This window comes from Nyctereutes procyonoides, unplaced genomic scaffold (genome assembly GCF_905146905.1).
Source record: "Nyctereutes procyonoides isolate TBG_1078 unplaced genomic scaffold, NYPRO_anot_genome, whole genome shotgun sequence".
Classification (NCBI taxonomy): domain Eukaryota; kingdom Metazoa; phylum Chordata; class Mammalia; order Carnivora; family Canidae; genus Nyctereutes; species Nyctereutes procyonoides.
The window spans coordinates 19,272,501-19,292,554 of record NW_026575048.1 but is presented as its reverse complement, the minus strand read 5'-3'; the positions used below and the strand labels follow the sequence as shown (position 1 = coordinate 19,292,554).

General features: G+C 51.3%; 1 protein-coding gene across 5 annotated transcripts in view; it reads right to left on the bottom strand.

Moving 5' to 3' along the window:
* Positions 1-20,054, bottom strand: part of EFR3B (EFR3 homolog B) — an 89,396-nt gene that overhangs the window by 1,504 nt on the left and 67,838 nt on the right. For 3 of the 5 annotated variants that reach the window (XM_055327552.1, XM_055327548.1, XM_055327551.1), the window contains exons 6-21: positions 19,494-19,643; positions 18,103-18,237; positions 17,557-17,635; positions 16,261-16,396; positions 15,793-15,954; positions 14,885-14,996; positions 14,447-14,498; positions 12,570-12,742; positions 11,930-12,005; positions 11,109-11,270; positions 9,796-9,927; positions 7,039-7,106; positions 6,223-6,350; positions 5,419-5,510; positions 2,491-2,539; positions 419-525 (exon numbers count right to left, since the gene is read on the bottom strand). In XM_055327552.1, coding sequence (XP_055183527.1) covers positions 419-525; positions 2,491-2,539; positions 5,419-5,510; positions 6,223-6,350; positions 7,039-7,106; positions 9,796-9,927; positions 11,109-11,270; positions 11,930-12,005; positions 12,570-12,742; positions 14,447-14,498; positions 14,885-14,996; positions 15,793-15,954; positions 16,261-16,396; positions 17,557-17,635; positions 18,103-18,237; positions 19,494-19,643 — 1,813 coding nt within the window. The remainder of the gene's footprint in view (positions 1-418; positions 526-2,490; positions 2,540-5,418; positions 5,511-6,222; positions 6,351-7,038; positions 7,107-9,795; positions 9,928-11,108; positions 11,271-11,929; positions 12,006-12,569; positions 12,743-14,446; positions 14,499-14,884; positions 14,997-15,792; positions 15,955-16,260; positions 16,397-17,556; positions 17,636-18,102; positions 18,238-19,493; positions 19,644-20,054) is intronic. The other 2 variants (XM_055327549.1, XM_055327550.1) reach the window with 2 other exon arrangements.

Sequence of the window (20,054 nt, the reverse complement as noted above, 5' to 3'; positions counted from 1 at the left end):
CCATCTGCCATGGCTCCTTCCCCCCTTATCCATAATGAGATGAGCATAAAGGCACAGACCTCACAGAGTTATCTTGAAAATGACATAAGCTAATAAATGTAAGATGCTCTGGCTGTGCCTAAGTGCAAGTTACATACTTGCTATTCTATGTATTACAATCTGTCCATCTAATGCAGGAGCTCCTGAGTCGGGACTTCCTCATTATACAGAAATTATGAGGTCTAAAGGAGTATATGGCTAGGAGCCCAGCCTTCTGGTTCTTGGGGGAAACGATGTAGTACCAGGGCACTGTTGGGATCTAAACCTTAATTTCTGGGTGACAAAAGTGCCAAGACCTCCTAGAAATTCAGTCTGCCCTGGATCCAAATCCAGTGTCTGCTTGGTCCCCAAGGACTCACCCCTGTTAGGGCTCACTCACCCGGGCTCCACAGTGTGCTGCAATCTCCTCAAAGGGTGCCTTCTGGAACTTCTCCACCACCTGTCGCCGCCGTTCACGTTCCTGCTCCTCAACGGCCACACTGTCCACTGCAGCACAGAGAGCTGGGTCAGCCCTGGGGTCCCACCCACTGATGCGGGGGTGAGGGCTGGAGAAGATGGACCCCTCCAGGGGAGCTGGGTCTGTGACTGCGTTTTGGGTTCTGCCCTCTGCTGATGAGCAGGGCCATGAGCATGGCATGGAGGATGTGGTGCCCATTACTCGGGCCTACAAAGGCTAGATCTTTTCCTGACTTGGTCTGAGGTTCAGCCCCACTCCTTGTGAAAGAGTCTGAGAACTAGTTAAGTGGGCCCTTAGGCTGGAGTTTATGTATTTATTTATTTATTTATTTATTTATTTATTTATTTAAAACAGATTTTATTTATTTATTCACAAGAGACACACAGAGGCAGAGACATAGGCAAAGGGAGAAGCAGGCTCCCTGTGGGAAGCCCAATGTGGAACTCGATCCCAGGGCCTCGGGATCACAACCTGAGCTGAAGGCAGATGTTCAACCACTGAGCCACCCAGGCGTCCCTAAGCTGGGCTTTTAAAGCCCCTGAGTAGCTGTGTTACCACTAGGACTCTCAAAGAAGTTCCTGGAACAGGAAGTACTCTGTCACTAATTTGAAAGGGACAGCAACTATGGAAAAGCCAGATGGGTCCCAAAAGCTAATATGAGAGCTCAGCCCTCCGTGGCTCTGCAGTCCGAGGTTGTCCAGTTTAAGGCTTCTATGTATTCCTTTTAGCTTCCAAAATAAGTCAGTGAAAATAAAGGGGGAGGGTGGTCAGATATGTTCACACGTTAAGGCGGCAGAGCAGTATGCACATTCAGAAGGTATTACTACCAGAGACAACTGAAATTAAAATGGTTTGGCATTTGAAGGTATAATTTATCATCAGTTATCAGAAAAATTCTCTTACTTGGGATACTTTATTGCCCAAGAATCCAAGTAAATGAGGTACTGCTGCATTTTAAAATCTGCTGCCAACAAATATTAATATGATTTGTTCTTAATATCTTTTTTTTTAAGATTTTGTTTATTCATGAGCGACAGAGAGAGAGGCAGAGACACAGGCAGAGGGAGAAGCAGGCGTCATGCAGGGAGCCAGTTGTGCGACTTGATACCGGAACACCCTGGGCCGAAGGCAGGCACTAAACTGCTGAGCCACCCAGGGATCCTCAAGTTCTTAATATCTTTCATTAGTCAACTTGTTCTTTTGTATTATAGTGCACCAAAAAATGGTCTAAGTATTTATACAAAATTGCTTCTTATCTAACTGGCTGTAACCCTCAATTGATTACTTTTTTTTTTAAAGCTTTATCACTTTATAAAACATTTTATTTATTTATTTGAGAGAGAGAGGGAGAGTGAGAAAGAGTATGAGCTGGGGGAGAGGCAGAAGGAGAGAGAGAGACAGACTCTCATCACTGAGCTGTGAGCCTGATGTGGGGCTTGATCCCAGGACCTCAGGTCATGACCTGAGTCAAAGGCAGACGTTTAACTGGCTGAGCCATCCAGGCACCCCACAACTGCTTACATTTATTTATTTATTTATTTACTTATTTATTTATTTATTTATTTATTTATTTATTTATTTTAAAGATTTTATTTATTTATTCATGAGAGACACATAGAGAGAGAGGCAGACACACAGGCAGAGGGAGAAGCAGACTCCATGCAGGGAGCCGGATGTGGGACTTGATCCCGGGTCTTTAGGATCAGGCCCTGGGCTGAAGGCAGACGCTCAACCGCTGAGCCACCCAGGCATCCCCAACTGATTACTTTTAAAGGCATCTAGTTGTCAGTAGAGAAAGGGTTGCCTGACATAGGATATGCTGGCAGCACTACTGATCCCCATCAGGAGAGTGGAACTATTCACTGCAGTATTTGTAGCTGTCATGAGTTTTGGGAAAGCTGCCAGCCTCCCTTCACCTATGCACTGAATCCTGTAGCAGGCTGCACACACCTGTGCCTCCCCCAGGACCCAGCACTCCCTCTCCTCCAACTTACCGATGGCCTTCTTCAGGGTCTCATAGGTGATCTCCTCGGCAGGCACTCGCTGAGAGAGAAGGTGCAGAAATGCTCAGAAAGGTAAAGTCGGGGTGAGGGAGGGCGGTTTTGGCAGCTTCTTTGCTTCTCAGAAGAATGTCCCCATGGGCAGAAACTCCCCCAGGACCCCCACATTCTCACCAGTCTCTGAACCTCCCCCAGCAGGTGGCACAGAGCCGCCATGGGTGGGGGGGCCATTCCTCATCAGCATGCAGAGGATCACCTGATAGAGCTCACTGCCCTCCCCCCACCTCCAGCTTGTCCCATTAAGCCCCATGGGAGGAAAACACTGTGAAATTAAAAAAAAAAATCTTCAGAAAATATTGGCAGCAGGAGGAAGCAGTTGGCAAATATCTCAAATGTAAATTTTAAGAAGTGAATAACATTTTGAAAGAATCAGGATATAAAATTATCCACCATGGTGATTTGAATATTTACTAAAGGTCAGACATGCTGAAGTTATTCAGGGACCTGGGCCACAGGATCTCAGCCCTCACAGAGCCTATTAAAGGAGGTGAAAAATAATAAACCCAAAGAAGGATTATCCCATGGATGCCTAGCCCCGGGCCAGAGGCTGAAACCTGTGAAGAGTTTGAACGAAGTCCCAGGTATTCCCCAGTAGACTCTGAGCTCCCTGAGGCAGGATCCATGATCCACTCCTATCCCATCATTCAAATGTAATATTAAGTGAAAGAAGCAGACACAGGAGAGAATGATGTCACTGATAGAAAGTGCAAAAAGTGACATAAGTCAGGCTTTGGGAAGAGGGTCCTCTTGGGCAATGACAATGTTCTATTTCCTGATCTGGGCATGACTGCACATATACATTCCTTTTGTGAAAATTCACTAAGCTGTACTTTTGTGATTTGTTTGGCATTCAGCAAATTCTAGTTTGCTAGAACTAGAGTAGTTCCTACTAGAGTAGGAAAGGCCAGAGATGTAGGTATGGGATACACTCGTTTAAGAAATATTAAGTAAGCACTGAGTATGTGCGGGGCTCGTGGCTGGTCACTCGGTAGAAATGGCACAGTCTGTCAGCATGGGAATTACAGGCCAGAGAGAGCTGTGCTGAGCTATCAGCCACTCTGAATCCATCCTCCACACGTCCATCCATGTAGCTGCTCAGCACTGACCTGTGTGGGAGGTGTCAGGGAAGATCGCAGAGACAAAGAAGATCACTGGTCAAGGGCAGGTACACAGGGGCTTATGGAGGAAATGGGACACAAGCTGAGCTTGGAAGAGTAGATGGTTCATGGGCACAAAGGTGCAGAGGGAGGGACTTACATATGGGATTACTAGCAAAGACCTGGCCGAGACCTCATGGGGAGACTGAGCAGACCAGCCACAGTGGCACACAGGCTGCCTGCCAGAGGGGGGAGGAAAAGAACATGAACCAGTCACACCAGCCCAGACTATAAATGGCTCTGGATGCCAGGCACTGGTTGGGGGTTTGTTCAAATCAGTATTTATTGATCAACTGCTTTGAACTTGGCATTTAAGGCTATAGGGGGCCAGCGTGGGATTCTGATAGGGCATGGTGGGCTGAGAGTGGAAAGAAGTGCAGCGTGGCCGAAGGGCACAGGGTGGAGGCCCCCACACCCCTTGCTTTGGCTACCAGGCTCCCCCTGAGTTAGGTGAACCCTCCAGGAGGGAAAGGAACCCATTCTGGTGACCCAGGGGACACTAGAGAGTAGTAGGCCCTGTACATGGGCAAGCATTTCTCCTTCTCCTTCTGCTTCACTTAACTCATCAGTTCCTGAGGGTCTTAACTCCTGGGCAGGGAGAATCACAACTATGGTGGGGGGACCAGCCTACTCACACCGCAGTCCTGACACATGGTTCAATCTCATTCTACTCTTCCAGTTAGCCTGACTCAGAGCTTCCTTCTTTCCATGGGAAGGTTCCAGACAAGTGTCCCAGTGAGAGAAGAATTGGGAAAGTGGAAAGTGGGTACAGTTGGAGGGAGGCTCAGTCTGGACCCCAACAACTTGCCCTTGCTCCAGGGCATCTGGGGAAGGGCTTAGGGCTGAAGCTGTCCCCCATGGCTACCCCAGCACCAATGAGCAGAAACTGACCCAGTTCCCCCTTCCCTGCCATGGGCATCCTCCTCACTTCCCGCCGAAGCTCTCTCGTGTGTCCGTCAATTCCGTTAATGGTGGGAGACACCATTAAACACAAGTATGCTGCATCTTATGGGTTCACCTCCCTCATGACCCCCTTCTCTCCCTTTTGACCCCTTTCTCTCCCTCTCTGCCCCTCCCCTTATTTCTTTTTCACTTGTAGGAGGAAAGATGGGTCTTTCCACTGTGATTCCTTCTTCTCTCTTACTCATGGGCTCATCCGCTTTATTTTCTGAGGCGGAAGAAGTAATGGCAGGGGAGATATCACCAGTTAATTTGAGCAGAAATTAGGTATTCACGGCCCCCAAGAGAAGATGAAAGAGAGATCTTTAAGCTGCAACTTTGTCTTTAAAAAAGCACTTCTATCGATCTACGTGGAAGAAACACTGTGAAAGCTATTCTTGCCCTCATTTCTCCCATTAAGTCTTCCAATTTCCTACATGGAGCGCATCTGCCTCCGTTGCGAATGGGAAATGACCACTAGCAAGCAATCTGTGTGATCTGTATGACACTGTCATGGGAGTGTGTGTGTGTGTATGTGTGGGTGTGTGCAGCACATATATTTTTTCCAGATGGAGATATCTATGATATATATATGTGATTAGAGACAGTAAGAAAATGGGATATTTGAGAACTTTGCTTTCCATGCAACTTTAAATGTGTTATGTAGTTAAGGGAGCCTGGAGCATGGAGTGTCTGACTGCAGAGGAGGCAGGAGCAGGTCCCTTCCTGGGGATGCAGGATAGCATTTAAACAGTAGGACACTCACTTCCTCCTTCTCGGGGCTGTTCCTAGATTCCACCTCCACCTGCAGGGAAATGGTTTCTCCAATGCTCTTCCTCTTGGATAAGCGATCTTCATCTGGGGAAGAGAAGCCCAGAAGCTAGAGTCTCCACTGCTCAGAGCGAGCCAGGATCACACCCTTCATACTGTCTCCCAATCCCCCTGCCTTTGCCAAGCCCACAGCCCCGGGAGAGCTCAGGACACACTGAGGCTATGGCAGGTTTTTTGAAGGCTGCTGGCCTCCTCTGCCCACCTTAGGGTGGTGATTTTGCTGTTTGTGGCTAAGATTTTGAAACCATCGAGGAACACAAAGGTGCTGCATGTGACATCTCAACTTGCACGAGTAGCTAGCTGTCACTTGTGGAGCATTTACTAAAGTGCCTTTGCCTTTATTATTCTGTGTGCATCTCCCACCAGCCCTCTAAGGCAGGTGTCATTAAGCCCTATTTTGTAGTCAAGGAAACTGAAACTCAGAGATGCCAGGAGACTTGTCTAAGAATTTTCTGGAAGTAAACAGCAGAGAACTCGCACAGTCCATGTGTGCTCTTTAGGGCTCCGTGGGGCTGCTCCTGCCTGGCTCATGGGCCACTTTCTCCCAAGGATCCTGCCCTGGGGAGAACAGGTGGGGGAATCAGAAGGCTCTCACTTCCACTACGTTTTTCAGCTTCTGTGTGACATGCAAGGTGCTGGGGGAGCCGAGCGAAGGGCACCCGTGTCCCTCACACCCAGGTGCTGTCCTGTGAGGAAGAGCCAGGGGGCAGGCTTGGATGTGCTTGCATGGAGCACCTACCTGTCAGCTGAGGGATGTAGGGCAAGCAGAGCCTGTCCGAATTGTAGCCGCTGCCCCCCAGGACTTCACTGATCTTGCTCTGGCGGAAGAGGAACTCAATCACTACCCCATCAAGATTTTGGGACAACCTGCAGGACAAAGAAGGAAAGAGGCAACCAGAGTGATTTCCTAGTGACTTGATTATAAAAGGAACATGCATCATGCAAAGTCCCACTTTCCAGAGTCAACATCTCTACATTCTGCATGAGTTCCTTCGGTCATGTAGGTTCCTTAGGTGCCTTCTGCACACATGCACACATCGCCCCACCCCTGAATTCATCTGTTCTCTGATCCTTTTTATCTACAGATTACACAGTGCGTGTTTCACATGAACTCTTCTTCCAAACCACTGTGGTGGAAAGGCCATAGTTTACAAAGCTACCCCCTATTGTTGGACATTTTGCTTTTTCACAGTATTTTTTTTTTTTAGTTTCTCTGAGGCTGACAAGATGCTGGCCCACAGACTGCAGTCTGAGGATGCCCCTAGGATGGGTCTAGTGTCTCACAGGAATGGCTCCTCCAGGATGCACATCCCATGGGCTTGGCCAAGGCTCCCAGAGGTTATGTCACATTATCACACAACACACTGATATGGCTCAAGGCGTGGATGATGGCCCCATGACAAAGTCCCACTTGACCTAGGATTTCTGGGCCACAGGGTAGGGTCCACTTTTGACCCTCGTGCTCATAAAGGACTCTGCCCCTGGCTTCGGACTGCCCACCTTCTCACTCTGCTGCCTTGGGTGCCTTTGACCATGTCACAGGTGTGCTCCTTACCTGGGCCTCTCCACAAAGACATCCTCAGGGAGCATGTATGGAGCCTCCTTCTTCCTGGTCTCTATCACCTGGAGTCAGGAGGAACCACATACAAGAGCCGGGTTTGACAGGAAAGGGGAGCTCCAAATAGGCAAATGATGGCACTCCCTCCCCTCCGAGCAGTTCCTTCCTCCCACAAATGCCTTGGCACAGCACCCTACAGCTGGGCAGCTAAGGCAGAAACTCCAATCAACAGTGACCCGTAGAGTACCCCAAGAAGCCCAGGCAGACTGCTCAGGCTATCCCCAATGACAGGTATGCATTGTGTCCTCCAAATGCAGGGGACTCAGCCCCCAGGAGACAGCAGTTTCTTGTTCCTATGCCCTATTCCTGTTTTCTGCATAAACATGAAAAAGGGAGCACAGGTCACACGGTTCCCCAAACCCTGGTGCATTGTGGAAACATCCTGATGAGCAGTCACACGTGGAAATCTTTGCAAATTTTTGACAGGAAAAGCGAAAGTTATTAAGACAGTAAGAAGTGGGAGGATAGTTGGCAGGCAAGTATGTGCAGGAGGTGAGTAGGCCATGCTGCTGCTATTTTAATGAAGAGGCTGTCTGGGCATTGCCTTTCCTACGTCCCCTTACAGGCCCATGCTGGGGGGGCACAGTGACACAGCACCCTCTCCCATGCCCCCCAGCACCCCCAAACCAGCTGAGACCCAAGGGTTATTTTATTTCATTTTGCATGCGTATTTTAAAGTTAATCCTAGACATTACATCATTCCACCTATAAATACTTTGGATTATTTATTTATTTATTTATTTATTTATTTATTTATTTATTTATGATTTTATTTATTTATTCATGAGAGACACACAGAGAGAGGCAGAGACACAGGCAGAGGGAGAAGCAGGTTCCATGCAGGGAGCCCGACGTGGGACTCGATCCTGAGTCTCCAGGATCATACCTTGGGCCAAAGGCAGTGCTAAACTGCTAAGCCACCCAGGCATCCCGACTTTGGAATGTTTTAAAATATTTTAAAACATGTCTTTTGGGGACAACTGAGAACATTTGATTATAGACTGGGTACTAGATAATACCAAGGCATTATTGGCAACTTAATTAGGTATGTTAATAGCACAGTGATTATGTAGGAAGGTGTCCATATTTTTTACACACAATGCTGATACAGGTAGGGTAAAACAACATGAGAGCTGAGATTTGCTTTAAAATAAGAAAAAGAAGAAACACTAAAAGGGGCCAAGGGAAGGAGGGGAAACTAAGTGGGGAAAAATTAGAAAGGAAGACAAATCATGAGAGACTCCTGCCTTAGGAAACAAAGGGTTGTGGAAGGGGATGTGGTGGGGGGATGGGGTAACTGGGTGATGGGCATTAAGGAGGGCACATGATGGGATGAGCACTGGGTGTTTTTTTTTTATTATTTATAAATTAATTTTTATTGGTGTTCAATTTACCAACATACAGAATAACACCCAGTGCTCATCCCGTCAAGTGTCCCCCTCCGTGCCCGTCACCCATTCACCCCCACCCCCCGCCCTCCTCCCCTTCCACCACCCCTAGTTCATTTCCCAGAGTTAGAAGTCTTTATGTTCTGTGTCCCTTTCTGATATCTCCCACACATTTCTTCTCCCTTCCCTTATATTCCCCTTCACTATTATTCATATTCCCCAAATGAGTGAGAACATACACTGTTTGTCCTTCTCCGATTGACTTACTTCACTCAGCATAATACCCTCCAGTTCCATCCACGTTGAAGCAAATGGTGGGTATTTGTCGTTTCTAATGGCTGAGTAATATTCCATTGTATACATAAACCACATCTTCTTCATCTTTCGATGGGCACCGAGGCTCCTTCCACAGTTTGGCTATTGTGGACATGGCTGCTAGAAACATCGGGGTGCAGGTGCCCCGGCGTTTCATTGCATCTGAATCTTCGGGGTAAATCCCTAACAGTGCAATTGCTGGGTCGTAGGGCAGGTCTATTTTTAACTCTTTGAGGAACCTCCACACAGTTTTCCAGAGTGGCTGCACCAGTTCACATTCCCACCAACACTGTAAGAGGCTTCCCTTTTCTCCGCATCCTCTCCAACATTTGTTGTTTCCTGCCTTATTAATTTTCCCCATTCTCACTGGTGTGAGGTGGTATCTCATTGTGGTTTTGATTTGTATTTCCCTGATGGCAAGTGATGCAGAGCATTTTCTCATAGCACTGGGTGTTATACTATATGTTGGCAAGTTGAATTTAAATTACAAAAATATAAAATATAAAAAATTAAAAAAAAAAGAAAAAGAGAAAACGAGTTAAAGAAAAAAGGGGAAAACCTTCCTAACTATTTCATCTGCACGATAGCTATATGGATGTTCAATGTTCTACTCACTGCTTTGGTGATATTTGAAAACTTTCATAATAAAAACCTTTAAAAAAAACTAGAGTTAGTTCCAGATGACATGAGAGGCATGAGTGGCTGGGTTTCTGGGAGTGGGGGCAGCACAGAGCGGCAGGAAGTAGAGGCGGGCAGGTAGCAGATGAGGAAGGGGTACTGGTTCCTGCCTGTGGCGCTCCCCATCATGCTATGTCCTGTCATACAGGAGGAAAGGCTGCCTCTAGTAACTTCTCACTGTCCCTAGTCATTCCACCAACCCTTCCTCAATGCCTAGACTAAGCACAGGGGCTCAGGTAATTAAGGAAAAGTCATTCTGGGGAAACTGAAAGCCAAGGGCCTCCTGAGCTCTCAGGGTCACGAGAACACCAACCTCATGGATGTGCTGGCAGAAGGCAGGTACTGTTGTGAGCTGGCTGATGAGGTTCAGGTAGGCCGCGCCCAGTGCGTAGAGGGCACAGCGGTTGTACACAGGCAGGTTCTCTTCATTGACCTGGGCCACGTCCTGTGGCGACACAGAGGGGCCTGGAGTTTTCTGATTGACAAATTACACTGGTGCCCCACTCTCCACCCAACCTCTTCCAACCTTCTGTAGAGAGGGCCCATCTCTCTAGACTAAGCCTTTTTCAGCATTTGTCTCATAACTTCCCAGGAGACAGAAGTCATCCTCAGTAAAGCAGAAGTGAATCATCCTTGGAACAGTCCATGAGCTGGGAGCTCATAAATACTTGAGTAGAGGGGTGATGACCTATTCTCTACTTTGCAGTGCCAGTTTTGGTGACCTTGACTGTCCAAACCCTCATCGTTAATCCTACCTCTAGGATGCTGTATCCTTGAATATAGACCTTGAATGATTCTTGGGGGGACTGGACTGGTTTGCTAAACTGGGTCCATATTTTAAGTTGAAAGAGTTGCAATAGTTACTAGGGATTGGGACACAGAGGAATCTCAAATTCTAGAGTTAAGACAGTCATAGCAGCTGGGTTGGCCTTGCAGGATTTAACACTGGTGGCCTAAGATTCTTTACCACTGAATTCCCAGGGTTGCCATCATTCCTGCTCCTAGGTAGGATATGATGCCACCTAGCTTCAGGACCCTGGACACCCCGGTCTTTTCAGGTCTGAAGGACCCACCCCAATTCTCAGCATCTTTGAGAGTACACTTCCACCCAGAAAGACTCTGGAAGTCTGAAGCCTTATCTAGTGAAGCACTGGCTAAGAGTCATGAGAGAGGCTTGTTGAATCTCCAGATCTCCAGATGTGGGGAGAGAACTGGGAATATATATTTTTCATAATGCTTAGAGTAATTCTAAAACACAGCCAACCTTGGGAACCAGACGATCTTTAGAAAAGTTTGTTTTGGGATCACTCGGGGTTTATGAGCAACCTCTTGGTATTCCTTGGAGTCTCATTCAGACCTTGTGAGACTCGAAATACTAGGGACTAAAGGGTGTTTTTGAAAGACCCTGTTCCTTGGCTCTCCTTTAGCTGCAGGGATGGGCTAAAGCCATGAATCAAGCATTCTTGGGTGGTTCCCCAAACAGAACCATGGCTTGTGGTCTTTGGAGGAATGGGCAAGCATGGGTGCAATATTCCTGGGCTCTGAGACAGTTAGTTGTTGAGCAGCCACAACTTGGTGGTCCCCTGCCCCAATCTCAACCCTATGAGATGCCCACCCAGGTCCCACCTGAACAGCCAACACCAGGCGGATGAGGTCTACCACCACCTCCTCATTGGCCAGCTCAATGCTGATGAGAGCCAGCAAGCCGTAGAGTGCCTCGTAGTGCTTCTGTATATTCGTCTCCTCCTTACAGCTCAAGTAGATGTGTCTGTAGAGCTGCTGGGAATGCTGGGTGTGGGGGATGGGGGGGGCAAGTTCGCAGTGGGGTGGGGGTGGAGGCAGGAAGGGCAATGAGAAAGAGAGGAAGACCAATCTGCAGGTGGCACAACAGCTGTGTGTACCCCACCTCCACCTTCAGGGAGAGGATGCCTTCTCTCTCTCTCTCTCTCTTAAGTTTTATTTATTTAAGTAATGCTTACACCCAATGTGGAGCTCAAACTTATGACCCTGAGATCCAGAGTCTTATGCTGTTTGACTGAGCCAGCCAGGCACCCCAGGGAGAGGATGCTTTTAAAGCAGACCCCAGTGGAAGCAAAGGTGCAGGACGCATTTAGGGAAGGGTGAATGTAGTGAAACCAGCATCAGAAGCTGCTGCCTAAACTCAGCTGTGTTTAAGAGAACACAGCCTGCAGCTCAGCTCCGGCTAGGCTCACCAGCAGGTGCTCCCAACTCTGGCCTCTGTGTTGGGCTTGACCCTGGGGGTTTGCTGCCCCGCCCCTGCCCCGCCCATGGGTCAACTGGTCTTCCCGACTAAGCATGCTCAAAGAGCAAGCGAGAGAGCAGGCCTAGCGGCAGTGGTCAGCACTGACTTAGGGGGCTGGGAGGTGGGGGTCCACAGAGCCTGGCCCACCTGGGCTTCACTGGGGCTTGAGGTCACACTTGCTAACCTTCTTCATGAAGACAGTATCCTGTCGGGAGCACTTGTCCACTTTCAGCTTCAGGACCGAGATGTCGCTGAGGGTACTGAGAGGGGACACGAGGGGCTGCCTTAGCCCTGTGCAAGGCCAGTCAGAGCTCATGTGGTGTCACTGAGTTTCATCTTGACATTGTTAGTTGAGTCACAGCCACACTGTGCTCTGGTTCTTAGACCAATCTCCACTTTCCTCAAGTTCTCATCCTCTCTCCTGTCCAATTCTTGTTGCTTTTTCTTAAATCCTGATCCAGAGTATTCTCTTCCTCCCTTCCCTCCTCCCCCAGTCTTTTTTTATTTATTTTTTATTTTTTTCTTAATTTTTTTTTTCTCCCCCAGTCTTTACGGATAAACCTGCATCCCCTTCCTTCCTCCCCACCCACTAACTCCATTTAGTACCTGTTCTTGGTCTCCCCCATGTCCAATCCATCCCCAGGCTCCCTGGGAAAGGTGCCCCTCCATCTCTCCTGCCCCCATGGGACCCCAGGGTCAATGTCCGGGATCTGCTCCCGCTGGTTCCCACCAAATAAGGGAACTGTCCTCTCACCTGGGTGTGAGGCCTATCGGGAGTCTTCTCCCCCATCACACACCAACTGGAGGGGAGACCCCAAGTTCACCTGATGGTTGAGAACTTGTGGCGGTTGCCATGACGATCGATGAAACTGATGAGAATCTCTAGAACGAAGAGGCGGATCTCTGCATCCTCCATGAGGGCGGTGGAGAGAAGGCGGTCAAGGAAGTTGCTGGGCAGTGCTGACATCATGTTGTTGCACTGGAAACCTGTGGATACCTGCAAGGGAACCCAGAATGCCCATGCTTAGGAATGCTGGCCCTCCCGGTGTAGGGAGGCTCTCATGCACCCAATCTCTCTCAACATCTCCCAACCCAGGTCCTCTGTCTTCCACCCTAGGCCCTGGATGCCTGATGCAACTTTTTTGAACATGCCAACAACCACCTAGACAGGTCTTAGGTTGTTAAAAGCAAGCAAGGGGTAAGCGCTAGAGGGGAGCAGGAGCCAAGGAGCCTCTGAACCTAATGTTCCAGCCATCTAAGCGCAGCCAGTGAACGCTTACCACAAACACAATGTTGCATTAAGAGCGTGGACAGTCACAACAACATGGAGAGATGGTGGAAGAGCATACAGTTGGGCTGAAGAACCAGAACCCACACACATAAAACAACCATTTTGTTACATCTCTTCTACGTAGCCTTACTGGGGTCTTCTGGTTAAAGCCAGCGGGCATCAGTAGACACATCATATATGATGTTGTAAAAGCATTCACAAGCAGCAAAACATATTTCCTGTTAAGTTCATATTGCAAAACAATGCCTTTGATGATTCAGTAGGCCCCAGGGGATCTAGCAAAGCCTGGTGGCATCATTGGTGAACATCAGCTGAAGGATATGAGTGTACCCCAAACTGTCACCTTGATAAGGAGCTGAATGCAGTGAGAGTAATGAGAGTAAGCTCAGCAGAAATGGCAGGAGTACACAGACCAAGGAGGTCACCAGATGTGGGCAGTGCCCGCATAAAAAGCCTTTATAAAAACACAATGACATGAACGGTGTGGACTCGGGACAGGGAATGTATGGGAGTGACAAGGTGACAAGGTGTGAATGGGAGTGAGTGGGGTGTGTGTTTCAGTATGACTGAACAGAGACTGGGGCTATGGGATGAGATGGGGAGTCGGGGAGGGGAAGGGGACTGGGGATTTCCCACCGTTAGTCTGAGAAGTGTGAAATCTGAAGGCACATCAATTGTACACTGCCACCTACTATTTGAAAAGGAGCATTTCTAGAAAATTCTTCTTGTGATTGTATGTGTGACTGGTGAGGGCAGATGGAAATAAGGACAACCATGAGAAGAATCTAGTTGTGAGATGTCCAGAGCTTAGGTGGGGCCGTGTGTAAGAATAGTAGGGGAGGGGCTGTTATACACAGATTCCAGGACCCCTTTGGGACTGATAGCTCCAAATCTCTAGGGAAGCTATGCCGATTTTAACAAGTTGATCATGGAGATGGCATTGGATTGGAGGATAATGAATCTGGACTCCAGTGATGGCTGCAATGATGTAAAGAAGAGGAATGTAAAACCCTGATGAAGGCAGAGTTAGTGGCCAGGGGACAGAGGTGAGAACAAGTGCAGAGGAGCAACAGGTAGAAGGGACCTGGGGAGGTACTTGGAAGGGGAAAAAAGGCAGGAACTAAAGATGCCATCCCAATTCAGAGATGATGTTTGACAAGGCTATCAGGAAACTTTGTGAACATTAGGGACAGTATCCAGCCTGCTCTGGGTGACCCAGCTCTGTGGATACCCAGACTGCTAGAGTGTAAGGCAGGTTGGATTTCAGCCCCCCTATTCATTCACTCTTTAGGCCGGGCATATTTGTGCCATGTGCAACCTGAACCACTGTATATGGTAGCCTTCTCTTGGTCCCTTGGAGGAGCTGCCTCCCATAGAGGCAGAGCAGGAATGGGGACAGGAGAGGCTCACCTGAAGGAGGGATTTCAGCAGCATAATCTGGGTCAGCCGGTTCCTGTTCTCTCTGTAGACCAGAGACACAAATGCTAGGATGGTGATGTGGGCAGAGATCCCATGCTTCCCTGCCCAGGGCCCCTTGTGATTAGATTCTCCATGAGGCTTGTTACCCAGGACTCCAGTTGACTTCCAGGGCCAGGAAGCAGACCAGAGAATTATTGGCTTGCCTCAAAAGTAGGAGGTAGCTATTGGTAGGGAAGCTTGAGGAATTGTTGTGGGACCCGAGGGCCCCACTAAAGCCTGCTGAGGGATTTGAGAATAGAAGAAGAGAAGTGGGGGCAGGACCAGGAAAGTTAAAATGGAGAAAGGAGTCAGCGAGAAAACACAGGAAGGGAAGCTGGGGTGGAATGTCGGCCGATAGAGGAGAAAGGGGAGCAAGGCTGGTAGGCTTACCCTGTTTTCCCTGTCTCCATGGGATGGTGCAGGGAAGGCAGGGGGACCTTGCTCATGATGAAAAGGATCACCTCGGAGCGCTGATAAGTAGGCAACGTGCTGGCAAAGGAGCCTGCAGGAAAGGGATGGGGCCCAGGTGAGGCTGCCAGCTGCCAGGGTCTGCCCCCCACCCTTCACCTGAGCAAACCACTGCCCAGAGTGCCGGCTGCGTCTCTAGGGAGACCATTAAGACGCAGAGGGAGAAACCTAGACGACGCCAGGGGACTCCCCGGCTCCGGCTCCTTCCCTGGTCATTCCGCAGGCTGTGGTGAGTGTCTCCGGGAAGCAGAGGGGAGCGCCCGCGGTGCTAAGCAGGGAGGCTCTGAAGTGAGGAGCCCTGCACGCTGGAGGCGGGGAGGCCCGGTCCTCCCGGTCCGCAGCCAGGAGCGCATCCACGGCCTTCTCCCTGTGCTCCCTCCCGCTTCTTCTCTTCCTCGCTCCTCCCGTCCAATCGCTCTAGGGCGGAGGCATCAGACACGCCTGACCCGGGGGCTTGGGTGCAGGAAGAGTTCGCCGCTCTCCGCCTGTGATTGGGAGTCCAGGCCGAGCAACCCGCGGACCTCGTTCTGTGCTCTGCCTCAGGCCCGGCTCAGGCCAGTCCGAGAGCTGTGGGCGCCGGTGACTGATTCCATCTTCTCCGACGTCCGCGGGGAACACAACATGAGCGGGCGACCTTCTTAGAGCGCCGGGGCGTCGAGGTCCCGGTGGCGGCGGAGGCTGCCCCCAGGAGGTCCCGCCCCGCCCAACCCGGACTGACCCTGCAGCGCCCGGCCCCGCCCACAAGGCCCCGCCCACGCAGGGCCCCGCCCACGCAGGGCCCCGCCCACGCAGGGCCCCGCCCACCTCCCGGCCCCGCCCCCCGGTCCCACCTATGGTCTTGATGACCGCCTCCTGGAACATGCGCTCTTCGTGCTCCTTGATGATCTTGGTGCCCAGGCTCATAGCCACGTCGTAGCTCCCGGTCAGGGCGTAGTCGATGCTGAGCCGCAGCTGCCTCAGCAGAGTGTTGAACATCTCCAGCACAGTGGGCCCTGGGCGCAGCCGGGGTCGGGGAGTGTGTGGAGTGAAGGGAACACCCGAAATCCAGGGCTGGCACCTCCCCCCTCCCTCCGCCCCCCCCCCCCCCCCCCGCTCACTCTCCCCTGTCTTGCATTCCAGCCAGAGGCCTCCTCTGCCCCACACCTGCCCTGGTTGACTTCTTCCGAGGAAAACCGTCTCTGACACCTCCCTGCGCTCCCTTGCCCTTTTCTGGAAGGCGGAGGCAGCTTCCCGCTGAGGGCAGTGCTTTGTTTTGGGAGGCTTCCCGGCCTCCACGCTGTCACTCAGCGCCCCCTTACCGACAGAGCCGGTGGCGGCGATGACGGCAGCTTCCGACAGGACCTCCACGATGCCCGCCCGCACCGTGGCCGCGCTGCGGCTGTTGGCATCCAGGTGGCTCAGGAGCTGCTGGATAACCAGGTGGGAGTGCTGCGGCTGGGGGGAGGAAGACGTGCTGGCCCCAAACAGCAACCCCCACATGGCCTCTGCGCCAGGGCAGCCCTGGACTGGGACCCAAAGGCTGGCGTGGACAAGAGTGAGGTCCTGAGGCCAGTGGGCGCGGGAGGTGGTGCCTACATACCCAGGTTCCATCTCCTTAGTGTCCCCCCACCTTGGTCCAACAGGAGCAGAGCCCCATCCCAGTGACGACCTCTATTTCCAGAGTTGTCCTGGGCCCTTCCACTTCAAGGGAGTCAAAAACTAGTTTAAAATACTATCTTTCTTTTCATTGTTCCCGGGTCCCAGGTCATACTGATAAGGGCCCCACAGGCTACAGGGTTAGTCCAGTGCTGCACAAAGTGTAGCCGAGTTACACTGGGATAGTACAGAAATTGAAGGTAAGCACTAGTAAGCAATGTGATGCTGCTGCTGCTGATGCCCGGTATGGTCTGTGGGCTTGTATTTTGCATGAGTTTTCGTTTACTTTTTCTAAGAATTCTTTAAGATTTTTAAAAAAGATTTTATTTTTTTAAAGATTTTATGTATTTATTCATGAGACACACACACACACACACACACACAGAGAGAGAGAGAGAGGCAGAGACATAGGCAGAGAGAGAAGCAGGCTCCATGCAGGGAGCCTGATGTGGGACTCAATTCTGAGACTCCAGGACCACGCCCTGGGCCAAAGGCAGGCACTAAACCACTGAGCCATCCAGAGATCCCCAAATTCTTTACTTTTTAAAAAATTTATTTGAGAGAGTGAGGAGAGAGCTCAGAGGGGAAGAGAGGGAGGGAGAAGCAGGCTCCCCACCAAGCAGAGAACATGATGTGGAACTTGATCCCAGGACCCTGAGATCATGACTCGAGCCAAAGACAGATGCTCAACCGACTGAGCCACCCAGATACCCTAAGAATTCTTCTTAATTGTATTTTATAAAGTATTGATCTGTGCTGGATCAGAAATAAAACTGAAACCCGCCCTTCCTCACGGCTAGATCAATGAAGCGGCATGTCTCGACAAGTAGGGGCTTGGAAGAGGTCACAGAGCAACCCTGCTTTCTCCTTTAGCACATTGTCCTGCCCCCCCCCCCCCCCCCGCCACCCGGAGATGCCCTGGGCCAGGGGTGAAAGCTGGACCGGGGGATCCACCATACCTGAATTGAGTACATGATGATTTTAAAGCAACGGATGGCGAACACCTTGGGTTCCCAAAGAGAATGGTTATCCAGGTGGCTGTGAGGCAGAAAATATGGGGGGATGGCTGTGAAAGGCAAAGTGACTGAGGGAGGACAGGCAAGCTTGAGGGAGAGGGACCTCCTGAGAGACCCAGCCCCTGGTTTGGCTCCCAGGCAGCGAAGGTTATAGGTAGCCCTGAGGGAAGGGGATGAGGGACCCCGGGGCCGTCCCGGCGCAGGAGCTGGAGAGAAGACAAGGACTAGAGTCCCACAGCTGTGGACTCAGGAGTGAAGCTGGGCACTGTCCTTCTGTTCTGGGGGGCCTCCTAACCAGCACCTCTCCCCAACACCGAGCTAGGCCACTGTGGGGTAGCTTCTGCTGTCACAGTGCAGGGAACACAGGCACAGAGGACCATCTGGGCACAGCACCACCACCGGACACCTCCTTCCCCTCTCCCCAAGTCAGTCAGCAGGATGCCAGCACCTGAAACAGTTCTCTGACGGCCAGGGGCAGGGGGCACTCACATGAGAACAGGCTTGATGGCATTCTTGATGTTGCCAAAGGCAGCCCGGCCCAGCAGTTCCCGAAGGCACCTCTCGGCCAGCTCTGCTGGGTTCTCTTTCTCCTTCTCTGGTGCTTGGAGGGGCGAGGGCGAGCGGCTATAGAAACAAGCAGTGTGTGGGGGTAAGGGGCAGCCAGCAAAGCCGGAGGCAGGCTTCGTGCAGCCTGCGTTTCTACGCTGCATCCTTGCCAGTGGTGGCACTAAGACAGGCAGGAATTTTCCGTGGGCTGCACGAGATAATGTAGGAGATATCTTGGCTGGTGGAGATGAAACAGGGTAAAGAAGCCCAGGGTAGAGGAAGATCACGGGAGAAGGGATCCAGTTCTCTTTCTGGAAAGCCTTGAGGACATGTGCCCTCACGGGAAGGGCAGATAGCCTGCACATAGTGGGCCTGGTGAGGCTCGGACCAAGAGTGTCTCCATGCCCCGGAGCTCGGGAAAGAAAAAGATGGGGTGTGAAGAGAGGGAGGCAGAGTAAGAGAAGGCATAAGTAAGTGGGAGAGAGGAGGAAGAGGAAAAAGAAGGAGGGAAAAAAAGAAAGAAAGGCATGGAGGTTGGCCCAGGTGTGACTCAGTGGTACCTAAGTGTCAGGGGCTGGGCGGGGATCTGGACAGAGGAAGGAGCCTCAAGGTCTCCGGGAGCGCGGAGACCACGGGCGAGCTGGTGGGTGAGGCGCAGTTCCTCGAAGGGCCACCAGGGGGCACTTACTCCCCCCGCCCGTCCCCAGCCGCAGAGGCTGCACGGAGTCGAGTGCGGGAGGACCTCGCTCTGCGCGGACAGCGGGACAGCGCGGGGCACAGCCCAGGTGCACAGGGGCACCAGCCTTTCCCTGCGTCCCGCTTCACAGTCGGGGAGAGCGAGGCGCAGGGACAGACTGGATCCCCCGTCTGAGGGCTCCCAGATTAAAACGCAGGACCTGCAACTTGTGTCCAGTGGCTGCTGGCTGGTCAAGCGGGTTTTCAGGGGCTGAAATACCATCAGGAAGGGAGGGAGGAAGGCAAAGTCCTCAGTAACTGGAGCCAGTTGACTTGGCCTGCTGCTTTCGGGGAGACAGAGATAACCTGATTCTTGGTTCTGTGTGTTCTTACCAGCACACACTTTCGCTCAGGGAGCCCAGCACAGTTACTGTCTTTCCCTCCAGATGGACGCAGACCGTAGGGGGTACAGCAAGCTGGCAGAAGGCCAGACCCAAGGCTCCTAGGGAGCCGGCCTTGGGCTTATTGCAGAACAAGCCACAAAACCACGATCCCTGGCCTTTTAGTTAGGCTTTACCAAGCAGCCCAAGCCGTGTGGGTCCCCAGCGGATGGCAAAGGCAGCCGGTCTGCTGCCCAAGCTCCAGCCTTGCCTGCTTACCTCTCGGCCTCTTCCACATGCTGCAGATTGAAAAGCAGTGATGGGACAATTTTGTCCATGTGCTGTGGGTCCCAGATATTGGCTTGCAATTCATCGTTCACCGTCTTCCTTACCACCCCTTGCAGACCTTTGATGCCTGACATTCTGATTCTGTAAGAAAAAAAAAAAAGGCAAAATGGAGCCATGGAGTCCTCAGGCCCTGAAAGGCCCAGCTTCTGTGGCCAAGGGAGGAGCATGGCGTGGGGACTGGGGATGCGCTCATCCATCTAAAGGCAGAATGGAGCCCACCTTCTACCCGTCCTGTGACTCAGCCTCCTGGCTGGCTGGTTTCCTGTGCTAGTGGATGCAAGCCCAGGAAGCCACGACCTCTGGCCCATCCTGGAGATTGCCAGGCGCCCTTGCCTGGGACCACACGGGCTTCTCCCTGATGCTGCCAGTTGCCCCAGGCTCCTCCTCTTTAGTACCCCGCTGGGTTTGTTCCCAAGATATAAGGCCTCAAAGTACTGCCAAGAACGGATGAAGCAGGATCCAGGGCTATGAGTGAGTTACAGCAGGGAGGGG